Raw genomic sequence first — 21,820 nt, 5'->3', positions numbered from 1 at the left:
GGGTGGAGGGGGTGTTCTACTGGAGAAATACCAGAGGATCGGAATACCGCTGCTGTGACACTCCTGTACAAACAGGGAGGAGGTAGCTAGGAGGTGACTAGAGGCTGAATGGCCTGACATTTACTCTTGGGAAAATATTGGAATTGATTGTTAGGGAAATAATAGCAGAACGTTTGGAAAATCACTATCTAATCAAATGTAATCTGCACACGGATTGGGAAATGGTGTCTGACTAAGTCATGAGAGATTTTCAGGGAAATCTCAACCAGAAGGGATAGAGGGTCAGTTGGCTCGGATGGTCTCCGGGATGGAGGGATTGTCTTATGAGTAAACATTAAACAGCCTCGACTCACTGGAGGTTAGAAGGATGGGAGGGGATCTTCAGGAGCCGAGCAGGGTATGTACTGAGAGGATGTTCCTCCTCGTGGGGAGAGTCTAGGACCAGAGGGAGGGTAGTCGCAGAATGAAGGGGCTCCAATCTGAGACTGAATTCCTTCTCCCAGAGGGTTGTGAGTGTTTGGAACTCGGAGAGCTGTGCCAGGCTCAGATTCCTTGTGTATATATCCGGCTGAGACCGATTCCCGAACAGACGCAGAGTGGAGGGCGATGGGGAAAGGAAAGCTGATGTGAGGGCTTGACGGATCGGCCCTGATCCTATTGAGTGGCAGAATAGGCTCGATGGGCCGAATGGCCAACTCCGCATGGGCGTTCTTGTCAGTCAGTGCCAGCATTCCTGGCGGGAAGGGGGCAGAGCGACGAGGGAAGTATTTTTAGGAAGTATTTAATTTCGGTGAGGGAGCGGAGAGTGGCGGAGATTGATTTCCCGCTGTGCTGTCACTGTGGAGGGTCACGGGGGGTGGTGGGGTGGGTGCGTCGATGGGGTGTGTGACAATGCGTCGAGATAACATTCGGAGGAAGAGTGACAGGGAGGTGCTCTCTTCTGTCCGAGAGGTGTCTTCTGTCAGGGAGGTGCTCTCTTCTGTCTGCTCTCTTCTGGCTCAGGCCTGGCCAGTTGCTGGGCCTCAGTCAGCACCAAATAAACATAGAAACTCACCCCTTTCACTAACCCTCAAACAGGGAGGACTTTATGTTATTCCAAAGCTATAAATCTGATATTGGGTCCAATCATACCCGTCTGACCATGTCCCATTGACTCACCTCTTCAAGGGGCACAGACCCTTCGGCCTAACCAGCCCCTGCCGACCCTAACCCCAAACTAAACTGTCCCCAGCTGCCTGCTCCTGGCCCATCTCCCTCCAACCCTTTCCTATCCAGGTCCTTATCCAAATGTACACCCACCCACCACTCCCTCAGGAAGTTCACTCCACACATGAACCCGTCCCCCCCGCGTGTGAAAAAGTTGCCCCTCATATCTTTTTAAAATCCCTCTCCTCTCACCTCGAAAGTGTGCCCCCCAGTCTTGAAATCTCCCACTCAAGGGAACAGACACCAACCATTAACCCTATCCAGGCCCCTCATGGTTTTATAAGCCTTTATAAGGTCATTGGAGTAGGGGGGTCATGTACGGCACATTGGTTAGGCCCCTGTTGGAATAATGCGTGCAATTCTGGTCTCCTTCCTACCAGAAGGATTTTGTGAAACTTGAAAGGGTTCAGAAAAGATTTACAAGGATGTTGTCAGGGTTGGAGGATCTGAGCTACAGGGAGAGGCTGAACAGGCTGGGGCTGTTTTCCCTGGAGCGTCGGAGGCTGAGGGGTGACCTTATAGAGGTTTACAAAATTATGAGGGACATGGATAAGGTAAATAGACAAAGTCTTTTCCCTGGGGTGGGGGAATCCAGAACTAGAGGGGCATAGGTTTAGGGTGAGAGGGGAAAGATATAAAAGAGACCTAAAGGGCAACATCTTCACACAGAGGGTGGTACGTGTATGGAATGAGCTGCCAGAGGATGTGGTGGAGGCTGGTACAATTTCAACATTTAAGAGGCATTTGGATGGGTATATGAATAGGAAGGGTTTGGAGGGATATGGGTCAAGTGCTGGTGAGTGGGACCAGATTAATTTAGGATATCTGGTCGGCATGGACAAGTTGGGCCGAAGGGTCTGTTTTCGTGCTGGACATCTCTATGGCATCTGAACCTCCTACACTCCAGTGAAAAAGTTCCAGCCTTTCTGTATAACTCAAGAACCAGGGGGTCTCCCTTTCAGATATCGATAGGAAGTGTCCTATCCGGGTGCATCCCCGGTGTGGAACGGAGCAGCAGGTCTGCCCAGGACCGGGAGATACTCCAGGGAGCTGGGAACCCAGCCTAGTCCATCACACAAACCCAACCTTCCACCCGCTGACTCCATCTCCACATCCCGCTGCCTGGGGAAGGCAGCCGACATCATCGCAGACCCCTCCTCCTCCCAGCCCGGTTCGAATCTCCCCCCCACCCTCTCCCGTCAGGGCATAAAGGTTTGTACACGCATACAAACAGATTCAAGTACAGTTTCTTCCCTGCTGTAATCAGAGTTTTAAAGGAACCTCTTTGATGTTAATGTTGATCTGTCTTTCTCTCGCTCACTGCACCTTCTGTGGGAGTGTAACTCTGCACTGCTCCCCTGCTGCACGCTACCTGGACAATACAACACTTTTCACTGTAACTCGGTATACCTTACGGTAACAAATCAAATGCAAACAGAGAATCCCGAAATCATTTGGTGCACTGACTGCACCCGTACTGTAAATAGGCATTATAACCCTGTGTCAATCTGCTGTCTTTTCCCCACACCCCTCTCCCACTCTCTGTCCAATCTGCCTCCACCACATCTCCTTCCGCACCTCTAAGTTATTCACTGAGGTAAAACCTCTACTCCCTCACATCGCCCAGGCTTGTCTCTCACATCATTTTAAATCCGTGTCCTCGCGTTCTTGTCACTTTTAAGGCGTAGGCCGCTTTTGTTACTCTCAGTAGCTCATGAGCGGCGGCCAATCAGTGAATCTAACACCCAGGCTCCCCCCCTCCCCCCCCTCCCCCCGTAAACGCCTGGAATGACGCTGATTATTCCAAAGTTGCTCGGCGCGGATGTGTGCTAACCCGTTACGGGTTTCACCACCAAGTTGGAGAGGGCAAGGGATTTCCCTCAAACACACCCCGGAACACGCGGGGCTCTGGAGATCCCATAATCCAACAGCATGTACCCCTCCCTGGTGACGGGCAGGCTTGGGTGTGTGGCAAGGAGGGGGAGGTGAATCAACTCCCTCGTACTGGAGATGGACATTGACTTGGGTGCCAATGGGGCAGCCCTCCAGGATGTGGATATTGGGGTACCCTGATGTTAATGTGACTGAACATTACGGGGAGATGTTCAGGCTCTCCCTCCCCGGAGATAGTCATTGTCCCTCAGGATGTGGACACTGGGGGAGGGTAGGATATCAGTGGTGGTACCACGTCAAGAGGAGATGGTCAGATTCTGTCTTGTTGGAGATACCCATTGCCTTCTGTGGTTAAGTCCCAGGGTGTACGGACATCTCCAATGTCCTCTTCTATCTTTGTGTCTTCCAGGTCTTTGGGAATAAGGCAAATACAGACTCCTTCCACTCCCCGAGTGCCCGTGATGCTATTGAGCTGATGCCCAGTGAGTCGGCCTCCTGCCTACTCCAGTCCAACGCTGGTCTGTACCACCGCGGCCTACTGCAGGCTGACCACAGCTCCTGCCCACTAGGCCGAGGCCAGACGGCAAGCAGACCGGTGCCAGCCGACTACCCCACACCGGACATCATCACCATCGAGCACAATTACTGCAGTCGAAGGGCAGCCAGGAGGGGCACTGGGACAGCCAGCGGTACCCACCGTCTCCTCAGTGCCCACCGCTGGAGCTGCGGCGCAGCTGCTCTCCGCTCCACCAGGCAGCACAGCCGTACCCGCGCCCAGGCCAGGATCGAGGTGGATGAGGCAGTGGACCTGGTGGTGGGCATCCAGCAGGCGAGTGGTCACTCGGGGGGCAAGAGGGAAGTTGGCACAGAGCCTGGAGACTCATTCCGACACCGTAAGGTCAGTAAGGCAGCCCTGTGCCCGGGGTGTGTGTCTGAGTGTGAGTGTGTGAGTCTGCGTGTGTCTGTGTGTGTGTGTGTGTGTGTGAGAGAGAGAGAGTCTGTGAGTGTGTGTGTGAGTCTGCGTGTGTGAGAGACTCTGTGTGTGTAAGGGTGTGTATGAGAGACTCTGTGTGTGTGTAAGTGTGTGTGAATGTGTAAGTGTGTGTGAGTGAGAGACTGTGTGTGTATATGTGTGTGGGTGTGAGACTCTGTGTGTGTGTGTATGGGTGGGTGGGAGTATGTGAGAGTGTGTGTGTGAGAATGCATGTGTGTATGAGAGTGCGTGAATGTGTATGTGTGAGAGAGAGAGTGTGTGTGTGAGAAAGAGGAGTGTGTGTGTAAGTGTATGTGTGTGCAAGAGTGTGTGTGTGTGTGTGAGTGTATGTGTGTGAGAGTCTGTGTGTGCGTGTGTGTGAGAGATTGGTGTGTAAGAGCGTGTGTGAGTATGTGAGAGAGTGTGTGTGAGAGTGTGTGCGTGTTTGTGAGACTTACCCTGTGACTTTCTCTCTCTCCATCTCCAATTCTGTCTCTCCATCTCTGGCTCTCTGCATCTCTATCTGTTTCTCTCTCCATTTCTTTATCTCTCTCTCTCTCTCCCTCTCTCTTTTTCCATCTCTCCCTCTCTCCATCTCTTCCCCTATCTTTCCCTCTCTCTCTCTCCATCTCTCTTCCCCCCACTTTCCATCTCTCTCTCCTTCTCTCTCTCTCTCTCTCTCTCTCCAACTCCCTCTCCCCCCTCTCTCCATCTTTCCCTCTCCATCTCTCCCTCTCTCGCTCCCTCTCTCTCTCTCCATCTCCCTCTATCTCTCTCTCTCCATCTCTCCCCCTCTCTATCTCTCCACCTCTCTCTCCCTGCGGTGGAGATGCCTGGTCCTGAGGACAGCTGGTATTGGGTGGCGGTCCCTCGTGGGTATGGCGAGGTCTCTGGCCTAGTAGTGGGGGTGGGCGATACTGACCTTGTCATTGTCCCTCTGAAGGAGAAAGACAGCCTTGCTTGGAATGGATCGGGGCCTAGCGAGCAGGAGGCCGAAGGCATGGCCTGGGCCGAGCGAGGGAGTGAGTGTAAGGTGGGGGCCGAGGAGCAGCCATTGAAGATCCACCGCCTCACCCCCGAGGAGTACAAGAGGGTCTTCAGCGCAGTGGTGGGCAAGGCCCTGACCAACACGGCCTCTCGGCCTACTCGCAAGTGCAGCCTGGAGCTGGCCCGCAAGATCAAGGAGCAGCTCTACAATGCAGTGAACAGGCCCACCTTCAGGGAGATTGTTCACACCGACGGCCGGGTGGAGTTTGTGGAACGTTACAACACCCTGAGCAGGAAGAAAGTCCCACCCCACTTTGAGCTGGACACTACGGGGGAGCCTGAGCTAGAGGAGAAAGTCTCAGAGCCTTGGACTGAGTAGGGAGCTCAAGGAAACCTGCCTCCCCCTCTCCTCTCCTCTCCCCTCTTTCTCCTTCCCTTCCTTCCCAACCTCCTCTCCAAAATCCCTGCCTGGAATAGCCCAACGCAATTCATTGTTTTATTGTATGTGACGGTGGAGTGTTCATTAATTAAATAAAACAGAAATAAAACAAACAAAATTAGCAAAGGTTTTACATTGTCCCTCCGTGGCTCCCTGCACGCACGTGTGTGTGTGTGTGTGTGTGTGTGAGAGAGTGAGAGTGAGAGGGTGTGTGTGAGAGTGTGTGTGTGAGTGTGTGAGAGTGAGTTTGAGAGAGTGTGAGAGTGAGTTTGAGAGAGTGTGTGTGTGTGTGTGTGTGAGTATGAGGGAGTGTGAGTGTGTGTGAGTGTGAGAGTGTGTGTATGAGTGTGAGTGTGTATGAGTGTGAGAGTGTGTGTTTGTGTGTGTGAGTGTGAGATAGTGTGTGAATGTATGTGCATGCGAGTGTGTAAGTGTGAGAGAGTGTGTGTGTGTTTATGAGTGAGTGTATGTGTGTGTGAGTGTGTATGTGTGAGAGAGTGTGTGTGTGTGTGTGTGTGTGTGTGTGAGTGTGTGTGTTTGCGTGTGTGAGTGTGAGATAGTGTGTGTGTGAGTGTATGTGCGTGCGAGTGTGTAAGTGTGAGAGAGTGTGAGTGAGTGTGTGTGTGAATGAGTGAGTGTGTGTGTGTGAGAGAGAGTGTGTGTGAGTGAGTGAGTGTGTGTGTGTATGTGTGAGTGAGTGTGTGTGTGAGGGAGAGTGTGTGAGAGAGTGTGTGAGTGAGTGTGTGTGAGTGAGTGTGTGTGTTTGCGTGTGTGAGTGTGAGATAGTGTGTGTGTGAGTGTATGTGCGTGCGAGTGTGTAAGTGTGAGAGAGTGTGAGTGTGTGTGTGTGTATGAGTGAGTGTGTGTGTGTGAGAGAATGTGTGAGTGAGTGTGTGTGTGTGTATGTGTGAGTGAGTGTGTGTGTGAGAGAGTGTGTGAGTGAGTGTGTGTGAGTATGTATGTGTGAGAGAGTGTGTGTGAGTGAGTGTGAGTGAGTGTGTGTGAGTGTGTGTGTTTGCGTGTGTGAGTGAGATAGTGTGTGTGTGAGTGCATGTGCGTGCGAGTGTGTAAGTGTGAGTGTGAGTGAGTGTGTGTGTGTATGAGTGAGTGTGTGTGTGTGAGAGAGAGAGTGTGTGAGTGAGTGTGTGTGTGTATGTGTGAGTGAGTGTGTGTGTGAGGGAGAGTGTGTGAGAGAGTGTGTGAGTGAGTGTGTGTGAGTGAGTGTGTGTGTTTGCGTGTGTGAGTGTGAGATAGTGTGTGTGTGAGTGTGTGTGCGTGCGAGTGTGTAAGTGTGAGAGAGTGTGAGTGAGTGAGTGTGTGTGTGTATGAGTGAGTGTGTGTGTGTGTGAGAGAGAGTGCGTGTGAGAGAGTGTGTGAGTGAGTGTGTGTGAGTGTGTATGTGTGAGTGAGTGTGTGTGTGAGGGAGAGTGTGTGAGAGAGTGTGTGAGTGAGTGTGTGTGAGTGAGTGTGTGTGTTTGCGTGTGTGAGTGTGAGATAGTGTGTGTGTGAGTGTGTGTGCGTGCGAGTGTGTAAGTGTGAGAGAGTGTGAGTGAGTGTGTGTGTGTGTATGAGTGAGTGTGTGTGTGTGTGAGAGAGAGTGCGTGTGAGAGAGTGTGTGAGTGAGTGTGTGTGAGTGTGTATGTGTGAGTGAGTGTGTGTGTGAGTGTGTGTGTGTGAGAGAGTGTGTGTGTGAGTGTGTGAATGTGTTGAGTGAGTGTGTGTGTATGTGTGAGAGAGTGTGAGTTGTGTGTGTGTGAGTGTGTGTGTGTGAGAGAGCGTGTGTCTGAGAGTGAGTGTGTGTGAGTGAGTGTGTATGTGTGAGAGAGTGTGTGTGTGTGAGTGTGTGTGTGTGTGAATGTGTTGAGTGAGTGTGTGTGTATGTGTGAGAGAGTGTGAGTTGTGTGTGTGTGAGTGTGTGTGTGTGAGAGCGTGTGTCTGAGAGTGAGTGTGTGTGAGTGAGTGTGTATGTGTGAGAGAGTGTGTGTGTGTGAGTGTGTGAATGTGTTGAGTGAGTGAGTGTGTATGTGTGAGAGAGTGTGAGTTGTGTGTTTGAGAGAGAGTGTGTGTGAGTGTGTATGTGTGAGTGAGTGTGTGTGTGTGTGTGTGTGTGTGGGTGGAGGTGGGTGGGGGATGGGGATGTGAGGTGGTGATAGGGCGGTCTTTTCCTTTCCATCCCGGGATGCAGGAAGCCATTTGGGCTTTCTGCCCCTTGGCACAATCCGGGCCTCATCCATGTCCCCGTTCTCCCGAGTCGTCCAGCGGAGGGGTTATCAGGAGCCCCGTCTCGGAGATTCCCAGCGGATACACTCCCCTCAGGGTGAAGGTAATCTCTCCTGGGCTCGGGCCTAGCTTATTGTCCTGGGTGACCACTCCTACTCCGAGACATAGTGGTTAGCCCTGCTGCCTCCCAGCACCAGGGACCCAGTTCAATCCCACCCTCGGGCCACTGTCTGGGTGGGGTTTGCACATTCTCCCCGTGTCTGCGTGGGTTTCATCCGGGTGCTCCGGTTTCCTCCCAAAGTCCAAAGATGTGCAGATTAGGGTGGATTGTCCATGGGAAATTGTCCCATAGTGCCCAGGGATGTGTAGATTAGGGAGGATTGGCCGTGGGAAATTGTCCCATAGTGCCCAGGGATGTGCAGGTTAGGGTGGATTGTCCATGGGAAATTGTCCCATAGTGTCCAGGGATGTGCAGGTTAGGGTGGATTGGCCATGGGAAATTGTCCCATAGTGTCCAGGGATGTGCAGATTAGGGTGAATTGTCCATGGGAAATTGTCCCATAGTGTCCAGGGATGTGCAGATTAGGGTGAATTGTCCATGGGAAATTGTCCCATACTGCCCAGGGATGTGCAGGTTAGGGTGGATTGTCCATGGGAAATTGTCCCATAGTGTCCAGGGATGTGCAGATTAGGGTGAATTGTCCATGGGAAATTGTCCCATAGTGTCCAGGGATGTGCAGATTAGGGTGAATTGTCCATGGGAAATTGTCCCATAGTGCCCAGGGATGTGCAGATTAGGGTGAATTGTCCATGGGAAATTGTCCCATAGTGTCCAGGGATGTGCAGGTTAGGGTGGATTGGCCATGGGAAATTGTCCCATAGTGCCCAGGGATGTGCAGGTTAGGGTGGATTGTCCATGGGAAATTGTCCCATAGTGCCCAGGGATGTGCAGGTTAGGGTGGATTGGCCATGGGAAATTGTCCCATAGTGCCCAGGGATGTGCAGGTTAGGGTGGATTGGCCATGGGGAATTGTCCCATAGTGCCCAGGGATGTGCAGGTTAGGGTGGATTGGCCATGGGAAATTGTCCCGTCGTGCCCAGGGATGTGCAGGTTAGGGTGGATTGGCCGTGGGAAATTGTCCCATAGTGCCCAGGGATGTGCAGGTTAGGGTGGATTGGCCGTGGGAAATTGTCTCCTAGTGCCCAGGGATGTGCAGGTTAGGGTGGATTGGCCGTGTGAAATTGTCCCATAGTGCCCAGGGATGTACAGGTTAGGGTGGATTGGCCGTGGGAAATTGTCCCATAGTGCCCAGGGATGTGCAGGTTAGGGTGGATTGGCCATGGGAAATTGTCCCGTCGTGCCCAGGGATGTGCAGGTTAGGGTGGATTGGCCGTGGGAAATTGTCTCCTAGTGCCCAGGGATGTGCAGGTTAGGGTGGATTGGCCGTGGGAAATTGTCTCCTAGTGCCCAGGGATGTGCAGGTTAGGGTGGATTGGCCATGGGAAATTGTCCCATAGTGCCCAGGGATGTGCAGGTTAGGGTGGATTAGCCGTGGGAAATTGTCCCATAGTGCCCAGGGATGTACAGGTTAGGGTGGATTGGCCATGGGAAATTGTCCCATAGTGCCCAGGGATGTGCAGGTTAGGGTGGATTGTCCGTGGGAAATTGTCTCCTAGTGCCCAGGGATGTGCAGGTTAGGGTGGATTAGCCGTGGGAAATTGTCCCATAGTGCCCAGGGATGTGCAGGTTAGGGTGGATTGGCCATGGGAAATTGTCCCATAGTGCCCAGGGATGTGCAGGTCAGGGTGGATTGGCCATGGGAAATTGTCCCATAGTGCCCAGGGATGTGCAGGTCAGGGTGGATTGGCCATGGGAAGTTGTCCCATAGTGCCCAGGGATGTGCAGGTTAGGGTGGATTGGCCATGGGGAATTGTCCCATAGTGCCCAGGGATGTGCAGGTTAGGGACATTCGTCAGGGTAAATGTAAGGGAATGGGTTTCTGTGCGATACTCTTCGGAGGGTCAGTGTGGACTTGTTGGGCCAAATGGCCTGTATCCACACTGTAGGGATTCTATGGTATCTATGGAGTTGAGGAGAGGCCTGCTCTCCATTTGTCAGGCGATTGGAGGGATTCAATTCATTTGTTGACATGGTCGAGGCCAAAAGGTGGGGCTGGTAGTGTCCGGGGGGAACCGAGCTGGTCCATTAGGGGAGGAGGGAAATGTCAGGGCGATAGAGAGAAAGATGGAAAACGTGTGACAGAGAAATAAAGAGAATAAGAGCGATTGATAGAGAGAGAGGGATGGAGGGAGAGAGAAAGAGAGAAATTGATAGAGAGAGGGGGAAAGAGATAAGAGGGAGAGCAAAAGGGAGGTAGAGAAACAGAGAGAAAGGGAGAGAGATGGCGAGAGAGAAAAAGAGATAGAGAGAGAGAGTAGTAGTGAGAAGGAAAACCATTGATAGAAAGAAAGACAGAAGGAGAGAGTGATACGGAGAGATGGAGAGAGAGGAAAAAGAGATAGACAGCGAGAGAGAGAAAGGGAGAGAGGTATAGAAAGAGGGAGATTGATAGAAAGAGAGAAACAGAAAGGTGGAGGGAGAGACAGAACGATACAGCGACAGAGGGAGAAAAGGAGAGAGTGATAGATAGATGGAGGGAGAGAAAAAGAGATTGACAGAGACAGAAAAGGATAGAGAGAGATACAGAGAGAGAAAGGGGAGAAAGAGACAAAGAGTCATAGGGAGTGGTAGAGAGATAAAACAGAGAGAAAGAGAGAGAGATGGAGAGTGAGAAAAAGAGAGATAGAGAGAGAGAGAGTGATGGAAAGGGAGAGATTGATAGAGAGAGAGAGAGACAGAAAGAGAGAATGTGATAGTAAGAGAGTAAAGGAGAGAGAAAAACAGATAAGAAGAAAATGAAAAATTGAACCGGAAGGAGAGATCAAGAGAAGAGATCTAGAGAGAGAGAGAGAGAAAGGAAGAGTGAAGGAGAGAGAGAGAGGTAAAAATAGTGACTGCAGATGCTGGAAACCAGAGTCTGGATTAGAGTGGTGCTGGAAAAGCGCAGCAGGTCAGGCAGCATCCGAGGAGCAGGAAATTCAACGCTTCGGGCAAAAGCCCTTCATCACGAATAAAGGCAGAGAGCCTGAAGGGTCCACCCTCCTCTCACTTATCTCTCCACCCTTCAGGCTGTCTGCCTGTATTCCTGATGAAGGGCTTTTCCTGCTCCTCGGATGCTGCCTGAACTGCTGTGCTTTTCCAGCACCACTGATCCAGAGAGAGAGAGAGGGAGAGAGAGAACGTGAGAGCACGAGTGAGAGGGTGGGTTAGGATGTTGAGGTGGAATGGGGATTGAGCAGCTTTAACTTGCGATGCCAAGGGGCAGCTTGTTATATGGAGCTGTGCTGTCCAGAGGGCAGGGTTGGCGTTGGGGGGGTGTTTGGGGGGGGGGGGTCAATGGTGGGAGAGAGGGCTGGTGTTGGCGGGTCGGTGTAAGTGTGTGTGGGGTGGGGCGATGGTGGGAGTTGGGGGAGTGGGTTGTAGTAGTGCGTGTATGACGTTCCCGGTTGGCTGTGGGTGGGTCAACGCCACCCCCCTGTGACTGACCCATACTGCACTGCGTTGGTCAAAGAGTGGCCACAGCGTGCCCTGGTAACCCTCAGCCTTAACCCTCCCCACCCTGAGCTCAGGGGGACGGGGTGGGAGCCTCTTGGGACTTCCATTTAACCGAGACAATCTCAACCAATGAGCCGAGGGAGGCCGGTGTAAGTTGACTCAATGGAACCCTTGGCATCAAACCTTACGAGAGTTTCTGACACCTGTTGTTTGGCTCGGAATAACAACTGTGGGATCTTCCTGTGCGCTAATTGGTTGCCACTTGTCCCATACAGTGACAGCGCTTCAAGGACGTACAGAAAATGTTCTCCCTTTACCATGAGATGTCTGCTCCTCCATTTCTGGATGGCGACGTTAATCTCTGCCCCCCAGGGTCGGTTTGTTTGAGGCCGCTCGGGGTTACTGCCCAGAGGGAAAGCCACTCCTGTCCTTGCTATAGGGTCACTCCCTCGAGTGCGCCCTAACTCCGCCCGCGCAGTGCTATTTACGCCCGGCGATGTGCAGCCTCGTGTCGTTACCGCGAGGACAATCCAGGGCCCCAAAGCCAACGTTTCTGGCCAGCTGCTGGCTCTCAAGGGAAGGGGTCACAAGCGACCGGGGTCACTCGGAGGTTCATATCTGGAGGCAGGGGTAGGGGTGGGTGTGGGGTGGGGGGGGGAGGGGAAGGGAAGGAAGTGGTGCTTTTGAGGGGGTTCTGGCACATGGTAGACGGAGGGGGGGAAACGTTTGGACTCTTGTTGGGAAGCCCGTGTCTGAACCAGCAGCAGAGGCAGCGGGAGGGGTGGAGGTGGGTGGTGATGGAGTTGGATTCTGTTTACGAGGGACCAGGCTTGCAGCTCTCCAGCTTCACCACAAGGTGGAGGCAGTAAGTAAGACCACACAGCAAGGCTACCCCATTCATTACAGATACACACCCCACAGTGCCCACTCCCTCAACACTGACCCCCCGACGGTGCCCACTCCCTCAACACTGACCCCCCGACAGTGCCCACTCCCTCAGCACTGACCCCCCCCGACAGTGCCCACTCCCTCAGCACTGACCCCCCCGACAGTGCCCACTCCCTCAGCACTGACCCTCGGACAGTGCCCACTCCCTCAGCACTGACCCTATGACAGTGCCCACTCTCTCTGCACTGACCCTCCGACAGTGCCCACTCCCTCAGCACTGACCCTCCGACAGTGCAGCACTCCCTCAGCACTGACCCTACAACAGTGCCCACTCCCTCAGCACTGACCCTACAACAGTGCCCACTCCCTCAGCACTGACCCCCCCGACAGTGCCCACTCCCTCAGCACTGATCCTCCGACAGTGCCCACTCTCTCAACACTGACCCTCCGACAGTGCCCACTCCCTCAGCACTGACCCTATGACAGTGCCCACTCCCTCAGCACTGACCCTCCGACAGTGCAGCACTCCCTCAGCACTGACCCTACAACAGTGCCCACTCCCTCAGCACTGACCCTCCGACAGTGCCCGCTCCCTCAGCACTGACCCTCTGACAGTGCCCACTCTCTCAGCACTGACCCTCCGACAGTGCAGCAATCCCTCAACACTGACCCTACAACAGTGCCCACTCCCTCAGCACCGAACCTCCGACAGTGCCCACTTCCTCAGCACTGACCCTCCGACAGTGCCCGCTCCCTCAGCACTGACCCTCCGACAGTGCAGCACTCCCTCAGCACTGACCCTCTGACAGTGCCCACTCCCTCAGCACTGACCCTACGACAGTGCCCACTCTCTCAGCACTGACCCTCCGACAGTGCCCACTCCCTCAGCACTGACCCTACAACAGTGCCACTCCCTCAGCACTGACCTCCCACAGTGCCCACTCCCTCAGCACTGAACCCCTGACAGTGCCCACTTCCTCAGCACTGACCCTTCCACAGTGCCTGCTCCCTCAGCACTGACCCTCCGACAGCCCCCAATCCCTCAGCACTGACCTTCCGACAGTGCCCACTCCCTCAGCACTGACCCTCCGACAGCCCCCACTCTCTCAGCACTGAACCTCCAACAGTGCCCACTCCCTGAGCACTGACCCTCTGACAGTGCCCACTCCCTGAGCACTGACCCTCTGACAGTGCCCACTCCCTCGGCACTGACCCTCTGACAGTGCCCACTCCCTGAGTACTCACTGGGTGTGGAATACACAATACAAAAGGTTCTGAGTCAGAGTGTGATCATAGTGGGGGGGTGTCCCTGGAAAATCCGAGATGAGAGAGTGTCAATGATCCCCCACTTCCTGCTGCTCTGATGTCACACCAACTCACTCATGAATTTATTCCTTCGGAATTTGAAGAGAAATGTTTGTGAAAACGGAACGTGTTTAGTCGGAGCTTTTACTCATCAATCTAACTGCATTCCAACTGACTGAGTTACACTGTGTTTACATCCCATTCATTCGCAAACAGTCTGCACCTGTCTCAGAGGGAGGGACGGTACCAACTGTACATCCCCAAGTCAGATCCCCAACTGTACAAAATGTGAAAATAAGTTGCAGAATCCTTCGCAGGAGAACAAGAGAGGTAGAGTGAATCCTGGCAAATATATACTTTATTAAATTATCAATACGCAACAAAATGGTTGACACTGATGGTCGATCACGAGAACATAGCGACACACACGGTCATATTTACACAGCAGCAGCACAGAAAGAATCCCTGAGTTATTTATTCATCACATCGCTAGGGAGTGATGCCCCTGAGCCCTGTCCCAGGGGGGTCTCTCTCTCACACACACACACACACACACTCACACACACTCTCTCACTCGCGCACACTCTCACACACTCACACTCTCTCACTCGCACACACTCTCACACTCACACTCTCTCTCACACTTGCACTCACACACCCTCTCACACTCTCTCACTCGCACACACTCTCACACTCACGTACTCTCACACACTCTCAAGCTCTTTCACACACTCTCTCTCACACTCACCCTCTTTCATACACTCACACTCTCACACATTCACACTCTCTTTCGCGCACTCACACTCTCTCTCGCACACTCACGCTCGCACTCACACTCTCACTCACACACACTCGCTCTCACACACTCTCTCTCGCGCACTTGCACTCTCTCTCACACACTCATGCTCACACTCACACTCTCACACATTCACACTCACACACACACACTCGCTCTCACACACATTCACTCACACACTCTTTCTCACACACTCTCTCTCACACACTCACTCTCTCACACACTCACACTCTCTCACACACCCACACTCTCTCTCACACACACCAAGCCCCCGATGAGTAGCTGGGAGCCTGTTGGTGTGAGCTGAGGGGTAAGTGATGGGGGAGTGAGGGAGAACGGGGGGGGGGGGAGAGTTGCAGCCAGTGTGGGGTCTGGCTGTGTCTACTGTTCAGACGATGGGTGTGGGGGGGGACGTGGGGTGGGTGGGTGCAGAGTCAGTGTGTCTGAACAGTCGGGCGTTCCGAGTCAGGGCCAGGCAGCATGGCCTCTGAGGGAGATGGACACAAGGTGATGCCCCCCAGAGATCCCTATCCTGTCCTCGCCGCCTCTTCCAGTACAATATCAGAGGGGCATTATTGTTGGGGTGGGGGGAGCATGGAACGGAGGGCGATGGAGGAAGGGAGGGAGGAGAGGGGGTAAAGGGGGAGGGAAGGGGAGGGAGGGGGAGGGGAGGAGTAAGGGGCGAGAGAGGGAGGTGGGGAGGGGTTAAGGGGAGGAAGGAGGAGGAGAGGGGAGTAAAGGGGGAGCGAGGGATGGGGAAGGGGATAGGGGTAGGAGAGGGGAGTAAAGGGGGAGGGAGGGGGAAGGGGAGGGAGAGGGAAGGGAGGGGAGGGGAGGGAGTAAGGGGCGAGGGAGGTGGGGGAAGGGGAGGGAAGACGGGGAGGGGGTGATACTGAGGTTCATTGAGGGGGCAGAGGTGTGAAGTTGGGGTTATTTTGGCAACTCCCCCACTTTCTCATCCCGGGAGAAGGTGGGGTTTTGAAGCCCAAATTCGGTCCCGGGTCCCAGGCGGGCCTCCCCTCTCCTCCCTTTCCCCCGCCTCCAGAGCAGGAAGGCAACAGCACCCAGGAGGGCAGCAGCTGCCAGGACCAGTGGGAGGGAGATGGCTAAGGCCCGGCCTGGTGACATGGCAGTGGTGAAGGTCAGGCAGGGCCCGGAGCCCATGGGGTCGGAGTGATGGCTGTCCCCAGGGTCCGGGCCGCTTTCCCCGGCTTGGTTCAGGGCCAGGACGCAGACCTGGTACTGAGTGGAAGAGGCCAGGCCCTGGAGGGTATAGGTGCGGGCCTGGGCTGGGAGGGGGCCCGAGCTGGACTGGTTGGCATGGACTGGGCCCAGGGCCTGGTAGACCAGGCGGTAACTGTCCACCACCGACGCAGGCTCGCACCAGTGGACAAAGGCCGAGCTGGCAGTGATCCGGCCTAGGCCCGTCAGCCTGGGCCTGTCTGGGACCTCGTCTTCACTCGAGAGACCCGGGCACATGCAGGGAGAGGCCTTCTGGAGCTCAGAGCAAGGCACCTGGTCCACCCCGCAGGGATCATAGTCACAAAAAGGCTGTGGCCCCACGTCCGGCCTACTGGTCATCTCCTCCTCCTCATCCTCCTCCTCCTCCAGGTAATCCTCGTAATGGATGTCGGGAATGTGTAGATGGGTGTAGGCCGCAGGCGCCCTCCCTGCTTCCTGGGCCTGTCCAGCAGCGATGAGGCCTATCGCCTGAGCTCCCTCCTTTCCCACGATCATCACAGCCAACAGTATAATCCAGAGGGTGGGGACTGCCATGGCGTCACTCCTGTGATTGGGGGCTGGGGTAAGGGATAAAGGAAACTATGATGATAACTTTCCAAGTCCTCCCTCATCCCCACGTCTCAAATAAAGACGCCTTTCAACACCTCCTGGCTATGCCACTGCATCAGCCCGTCCTCTCCCTCCCAGCACACTGGGCCCTGTCAATATGTTTCTCATTCCTGTTTTGAGAAGCTATTCCATCTGTTCAGGGGTTGGGAAGGGGTGGGGTGGTGGTCTGAGGCCGGTAACCAGGTCTCCTGGCTCAGAGGTAAGGACACTACCAACGACAAAGCAAGAGCTCCTTCCTGTAGCTTTCATCACCATGGAGAACAACCTCGCAAATATTTAACTTCCCCCTCTGACCAAACACGCACACTCACACACTCACACTCACACACTCACACTCACACACACACCGACACACACACTCACACACGCTCAAACACACACCGACACACACTCACACACCGACACACACACACACTCATACACACTCACACACACTCACTCACACACACACCGACACACACACTCACACACACCCATACACACTCACACACACTCAAACACACACCGACACACACACACCGACACACACACACACACACCGACACACACCGACACACACTGACACACACTCACACACACCGACACATACACACACACACCGACACACACTCACACACACCGACACACACTCACACACACACACACTCATACACACACCGACACACACTGACACACACCCACTAACACACACACACACATACACAACACCGGCACACACTGACACACACACACACACACAGATACACACACACCGACACACACTCACACACAGACACACAGACACACACTCACACACACACCGACACACACACTCACACACACAAATACTCACACAAATACTCACACACTCTCTCACACACAGACACACAAACATACACACTCTCACACACACAGACACACATACACACAGACACACATATACACACACACACACACACACACAGGCACATACTCACATACACACAGGCACACACTCACATACACACTTGCACACACTTGCACACATACACACACGCCCACCCACACACAGATACACACACTCACACACAGATTCGCACGCACACACACACATGGACAAGCACACTCACACACACAAATGCTCACACACTCTCTCACACACACACACAAACATACACACACTCACATATACAGTCACACAGATACAGACACACACAGACACACACACTAGATATACACCGACACACACATACACGCACAGATACACACACACAGGCACACACATATACACACACACACATATAGACACACACACACACACTCTCTCCCACTCTGTTCCCTCGCCTGATGATCGCTCTCGTGGGATCTTGCTGTGCCCTCACAGATGCGCCACCTTACCCCCCGGGGATGGAGGAAAGGAAGCGGACTCAAGCTTCCGAATCGTGCCGACCCACGGGCCTGGAGTTACACGGAGAGCTGCGGGGAGGGCTGACTGAGCAGTAAGATCATTCCACGGGCCAGCACGGAATGGGCGGGGCCGAGTGGCCTCCCCCTGGGCTGCGCTGAGTCGCTCCCCTTCCCACCGGTGAGTGCGCAGCGGAAAGCTGCGGGGGGAGCGAGAGGTGCCTGAGAGACTCCACTGACAAACCGCACGCTGACAGAAGCCGGCAACTCGATCAGAAACTTACTGAGCGTTCTGTTGTTGCCTCTGTTCGAGACTGTCCCAGTGCAGGTCGAATGAGCAGCTCTGCGTCTGTCTGTCTGTCTCTGTCACTATCTGGTGGGTGCCTCTGCCTCTCTTATAAAGGAATTGTACAACCCTTACGTAACCCCCCACTAAACTTCCTGGCCAAAGGTTTAGGAATGTGCTAATCCTGGAGAGAGAGAGAGAGAGACAGAGGGAGAGGCGTTGGAGATGGAAACTGAATATTCAGACATTCCACCCCAAATGCAAATGATTGGATGTTGCAAACTGCATTTTCAATGTGTTTCTCATTTCTTCCAGAATTTCCCACAAAAAAAGTCTCCTTAATAAACACCCCCCAGAGCTGTTGCTCAGTAACAAAACTACCAACTGTTGAGTAATCACTGGCGTTTCCAAAAATAGGGAAAGGACTGACCAGATGAAGGGCTTTAGCCTGAAACGTCGAATTTCCTGTTCCTTGGATGCTGCCTGATCTGCTGCGCTTTTCCAGCAACACATTTTCAGCAAAGGACTGACCAGAGTCTATTGCCCTGTCCTTAGTTGCCCTCCGACTGTGAGATGCCCGTGGTAGGTCGACATCTGCACACCCTGTAATGGGAAGGACGTTATTCAACTGGACAGGATACAGAAGAGATTTACCAGGATGTTGCCAGGAACCGAGAGTTTGCGTTTATAAGGGAGAAGTTGGAGATTTGTTTTCCCTGGAGCGTCGGAGGCTGAGGGGTGACCTTCTAGAGGTTTATAAAATCATGAGGGAGCATGGATAGGGTAAATAGACAAGGTCCTTCCCCCCCTAGGGTGGGAGAGTCCAAAACCAGGGGAGGCATATTTTCTAAGTTGAGAGGAGGAAGATTCAAAAAGGACACGGAGTCACGGAGGTGTACAGCACGGAAACAGACCCTTCGGCCCGACCCATCCATGCTGACCCAGTTTCCCAGACTAAGCTGGTCCCACGTGCCTGTGTTTGCTTGTGTCGGTCAGTGTCACAGAATCACAGAGCCAGGCAGCAAGGAAACAGACCCTTCGGCCCAACCCGACCATGCTGACCCAGACATTCCAACCCAATCCAGTCCCACCTGCCAGCACCCGGCCCATATCCCTCCAAACCCTTCCTATTCATATACCCATCCAAATGCCTCTTAAATGTTGTAATTGTACCAGCCTCCACCACATCCTCTGGCAGCTCATTCCATACACGTACCACCCTCTGTGTGAAAAAGTTGCCCCTTAGGTCTCTTTTATATCTTTCCCCTCTCACCCTAAACCTATGCCTCTCTAGTTCTGGACTCCCCCACCCCAGGGAAAAGACTTTCTCTATTTACCCTATCCATGCCCCTCATAATTTTATAAACCTCTATAAGGTCACCCCTCAGCCTCCGACGCTCCAGGGAAAACAGCCCCAGCCTGTACAGCCTCTCCCTCAGATCCTCCAACCCTGGCAACATCCTTGTAAATCTTTTCTGAACCCTTTCAAGTTTCACAACATCTTTCCGATAGGAAGGAGACCAGAATTGCACACAATATTCCAACAGTGGCCTAACCAATGTCCTGTACAGCCGCAACATGACCCTCCCAACTCCTGTACTCAATACTCTGACCAATAAAGGAAAGCATACCAAACGCCGCTTTCACTATCCTATCTACCTGCGACTCCACTTTCAAGGAGCTATGACCCTGCACTCCAAGGTCTCTTTGTTCAGCAACACTCCCCAGGACCTTACCATTACGTGTATAAGTCCTGCTCTGACTTGCCTTTCCAAAGTGCAGCACCTCTCATTTATCTGAATTAAACTCTGGAGGTTGGAGATTTGTTTTTCCCTGGAGCATCGGAGGCTGAGGGGTGACCTTCGAGAGGTTTATAAAATCACGAGGGGTATCGCTAAGGTGAACAGTGGGTGTCTTTCCCCTGGGGTGGGGGGATTTCAGGACTCGGGGGCGCATCTTTAAGGTGAGAGGGAAGAGACATTTAAAAAGGACATGAGGGGCAAAATGTTTACCCAGAGGGTGGGGTCTGTGTGTGGAGTGAACTTCCTGAGGGAGTGGTGGGTGTGGGTACATTTGGATAAGGACCTGGATAGGAAAGGGTTGGAGGGAGATGGGCCAGGAGCAGGCAGCTGGGACTAGTTTAGTTTGGGGTTAGGGTCGGCATGGACTGGTTGGGCCGAATGGTCTGTGTTCGTGCTAGCTGACTCTATGGCTAAATGCTGTAGGGACACCCACAATCCCACGATGCCTTTAGGAAGGGAATTTGACCCAGAGACACTGAAGGACATAACCTCCCTGGTTTTGTGACCAGAAACGACACTTGGCCACCAAGCTGATACGCAGGGAGGCCAAGGCCTGTCTCAAAATGGCCGACGGGGGTCAGGTGACCAACAGCGTCCATTTTGGAAACAAATGGGCCTGTGGTAGGAGGCAGGGCACTTGCAGGCCACGGGGCGCCTGAAACACCAGAGCATGCTGGGAAGGGTGAGGGCTGCAAAGTGGGACAGTGGGCTGAACGGCCTAACTCACATCCTGGTTAAAAACCCGGGATTCTGGCAATCTCCCGGTTTCGATAATGCTATCATTTGTCTCAAAGAGGTTGGCGTTGCTCAGATTGTAAACAGGGAGCGGGAGACCGTGAGAGAGCAAAACAAAGAGTCAGATTTCTCTGGGTTGCTGGGAAGTGTCTCATCTCTTGGCAAGGCTCCCTGTTTGTCCAGCTTTCTCTGCGCTATCTGTTTTCCACAGAGTTCAGGGCAAGAGAACATCTGTGCTCTCTCTGAAACTGTCCCCAGCTGTGATGGGACAGGGCTGTGGTGACCGCCAAAGACCTCTCAATCCCCCCCAATCCCCTACCCACCCATCCCCCAAGGAAGCAGGACGGTCAATTCAAGATGGACGTTTCGCTGGGGGCCATTTTGGAGAGACGTTAAGGACAGAGGGGCAGTTCGACAGGACTTGATGTCCAGAGGGCAGAGTTGGAGGGGGTAGGGGACAGTGTGAATGGGGGTGGGTGGTTGGCACATGACTTCAGGGTTTTGGGAGGGCAAATGCTCAGTCAGTGAGGCAGATCAACAGCTGGCCACAGGACGTCGGTTCCTGCTCCCTGATTAACAGGAAGCTCCACTGATGTGGGGCAGGAGTTACATATAGGTCAGACCTGTTAAGACAGCAGATGACCCCCTCCCTGAAAGTGACCCAGACAGGTTTACACTGTGATCGATAATAAATTCACACTCACTACCACTGAGACCAGCTTCCTGCTCCCTCAGCACTGACCCTCCAACAGTGCGGCAATCCCTCAGCACTGACCCTCTGACAGTGCCCACTCCCTCAGCACTGACCCGCCGACAGTGCCCACTCCCTCAGCACTGACCCGCCAACAGTGCCCACTCCCTCAGCACTGACCCGCCGACAGTGCACGCTTCCTCACCACTGACCCTCCGACAGTGCCTGCTCCCTCAGCACTGACCCTCTGACAGTGCCCACTCCCTCTGCACTGACCCTCTGACAGTGCCCACTCCCTCAGCACTGAGCCTCTGACAGTGCCCGCTCCCTCAACACTGATCCTCAGACCGTGCGGCACTCCCTCAGCACTGACCCTCTGACAGTGCCCGCTCCCTCAGCACTGACCCTCCAACAGTGCGGCACTCCCTCAGCACTGACCCTCTTACAGTGCCCAATCCCTCAGCACTGAGCCTCTGACAGTGCTCGCTCCCTCAGCACTGACCCTCCGACAGTGCCCGCTCCCTCAGCACTGACCCTCCGACAGTGCCTGCTCCCTCAGTACTGACCCTCCAACAGTGCGGCACTCCCCCAGCACTGACCCTCTGACAGTGCCCACTCCCTCAGCACTGACCCTCTGACAGTGCCCGCTCCCCCAGCACTGACCCTCTGACATTGCCCGCTCCCTCAGCACTGACCCTGTGAAGTAACAGTGACCTGGGACCTGTGAGTCTGTCGGAGATGTCAGGGGTGTCTGTGCTTTGTGGAGCCAT

At 53.8% G+C, this 21,820-nt stretch overlaps 1 protein-coding gene across 1 annotated transcript; it reads right to left on the bottom strand.

Annotated features, from left to right (window-relative positions):
- Positions 1–13,867: 13,867 nt before the first annotated feature.
- LOC132813540 (leucine-rich repeat neuronal protein 4-like) lies at positions 13,868–17,991 on the bottom strand. Its single transcript, XM_060823180.1, has 2 exons — positions 17,821–17,991; positions 13,868–16,122 (listed from the first exon to the last, which is right to left on the bottom strand). Exon 2 carries the CDS (start codon positions 16,097–16,099, stop codon positions 15,254–15,256), a length of 846 nt encoding a protein of 281 aa, XP_060679163.1. The 5' UTR covers positions 16,100–16,122; positions 17,821–17,991; the 3' UTR covers positions 13,868–15,253.
- Between the last annotated feature and the right edge of the window lie 3,829 nt (positions 17,992–21,820).

Source organism: Hemiscyllium ocellatum, unplaced genomic scaffold (genome assembly GCF_020745735.1).
Source record: "Hemiscyllium ocellatum isolate sHemOce1 unplaced genomic scaffold, sHemOce1.pat.X.cur. scaffold_3792_pat_ctg1, whole genome shotgun sequence".
Taxonomy (NCBI): Eukaryota; Metazoa; Chordata; class Chondrichthyes; order Orectolobiformes; family Hemiscylliidae; genus Hemiscyllium; species Hemiscyllium ocellatum.
Note: the sequence above shows the minus strand (reverse complement) of the source record. Positions and strands in the feature narration are given on the sequence as shown.

Bases quoted from the DNA above. Each gene is read 5' to 3' on its own strand.
- LOC132813540 (XM_060823180.1), bottom strand. From the start codon at position 16,099: ATGGCAGTCCCCACCCTCTGGATTATACTGTTGGCTGTGATGATCGTG.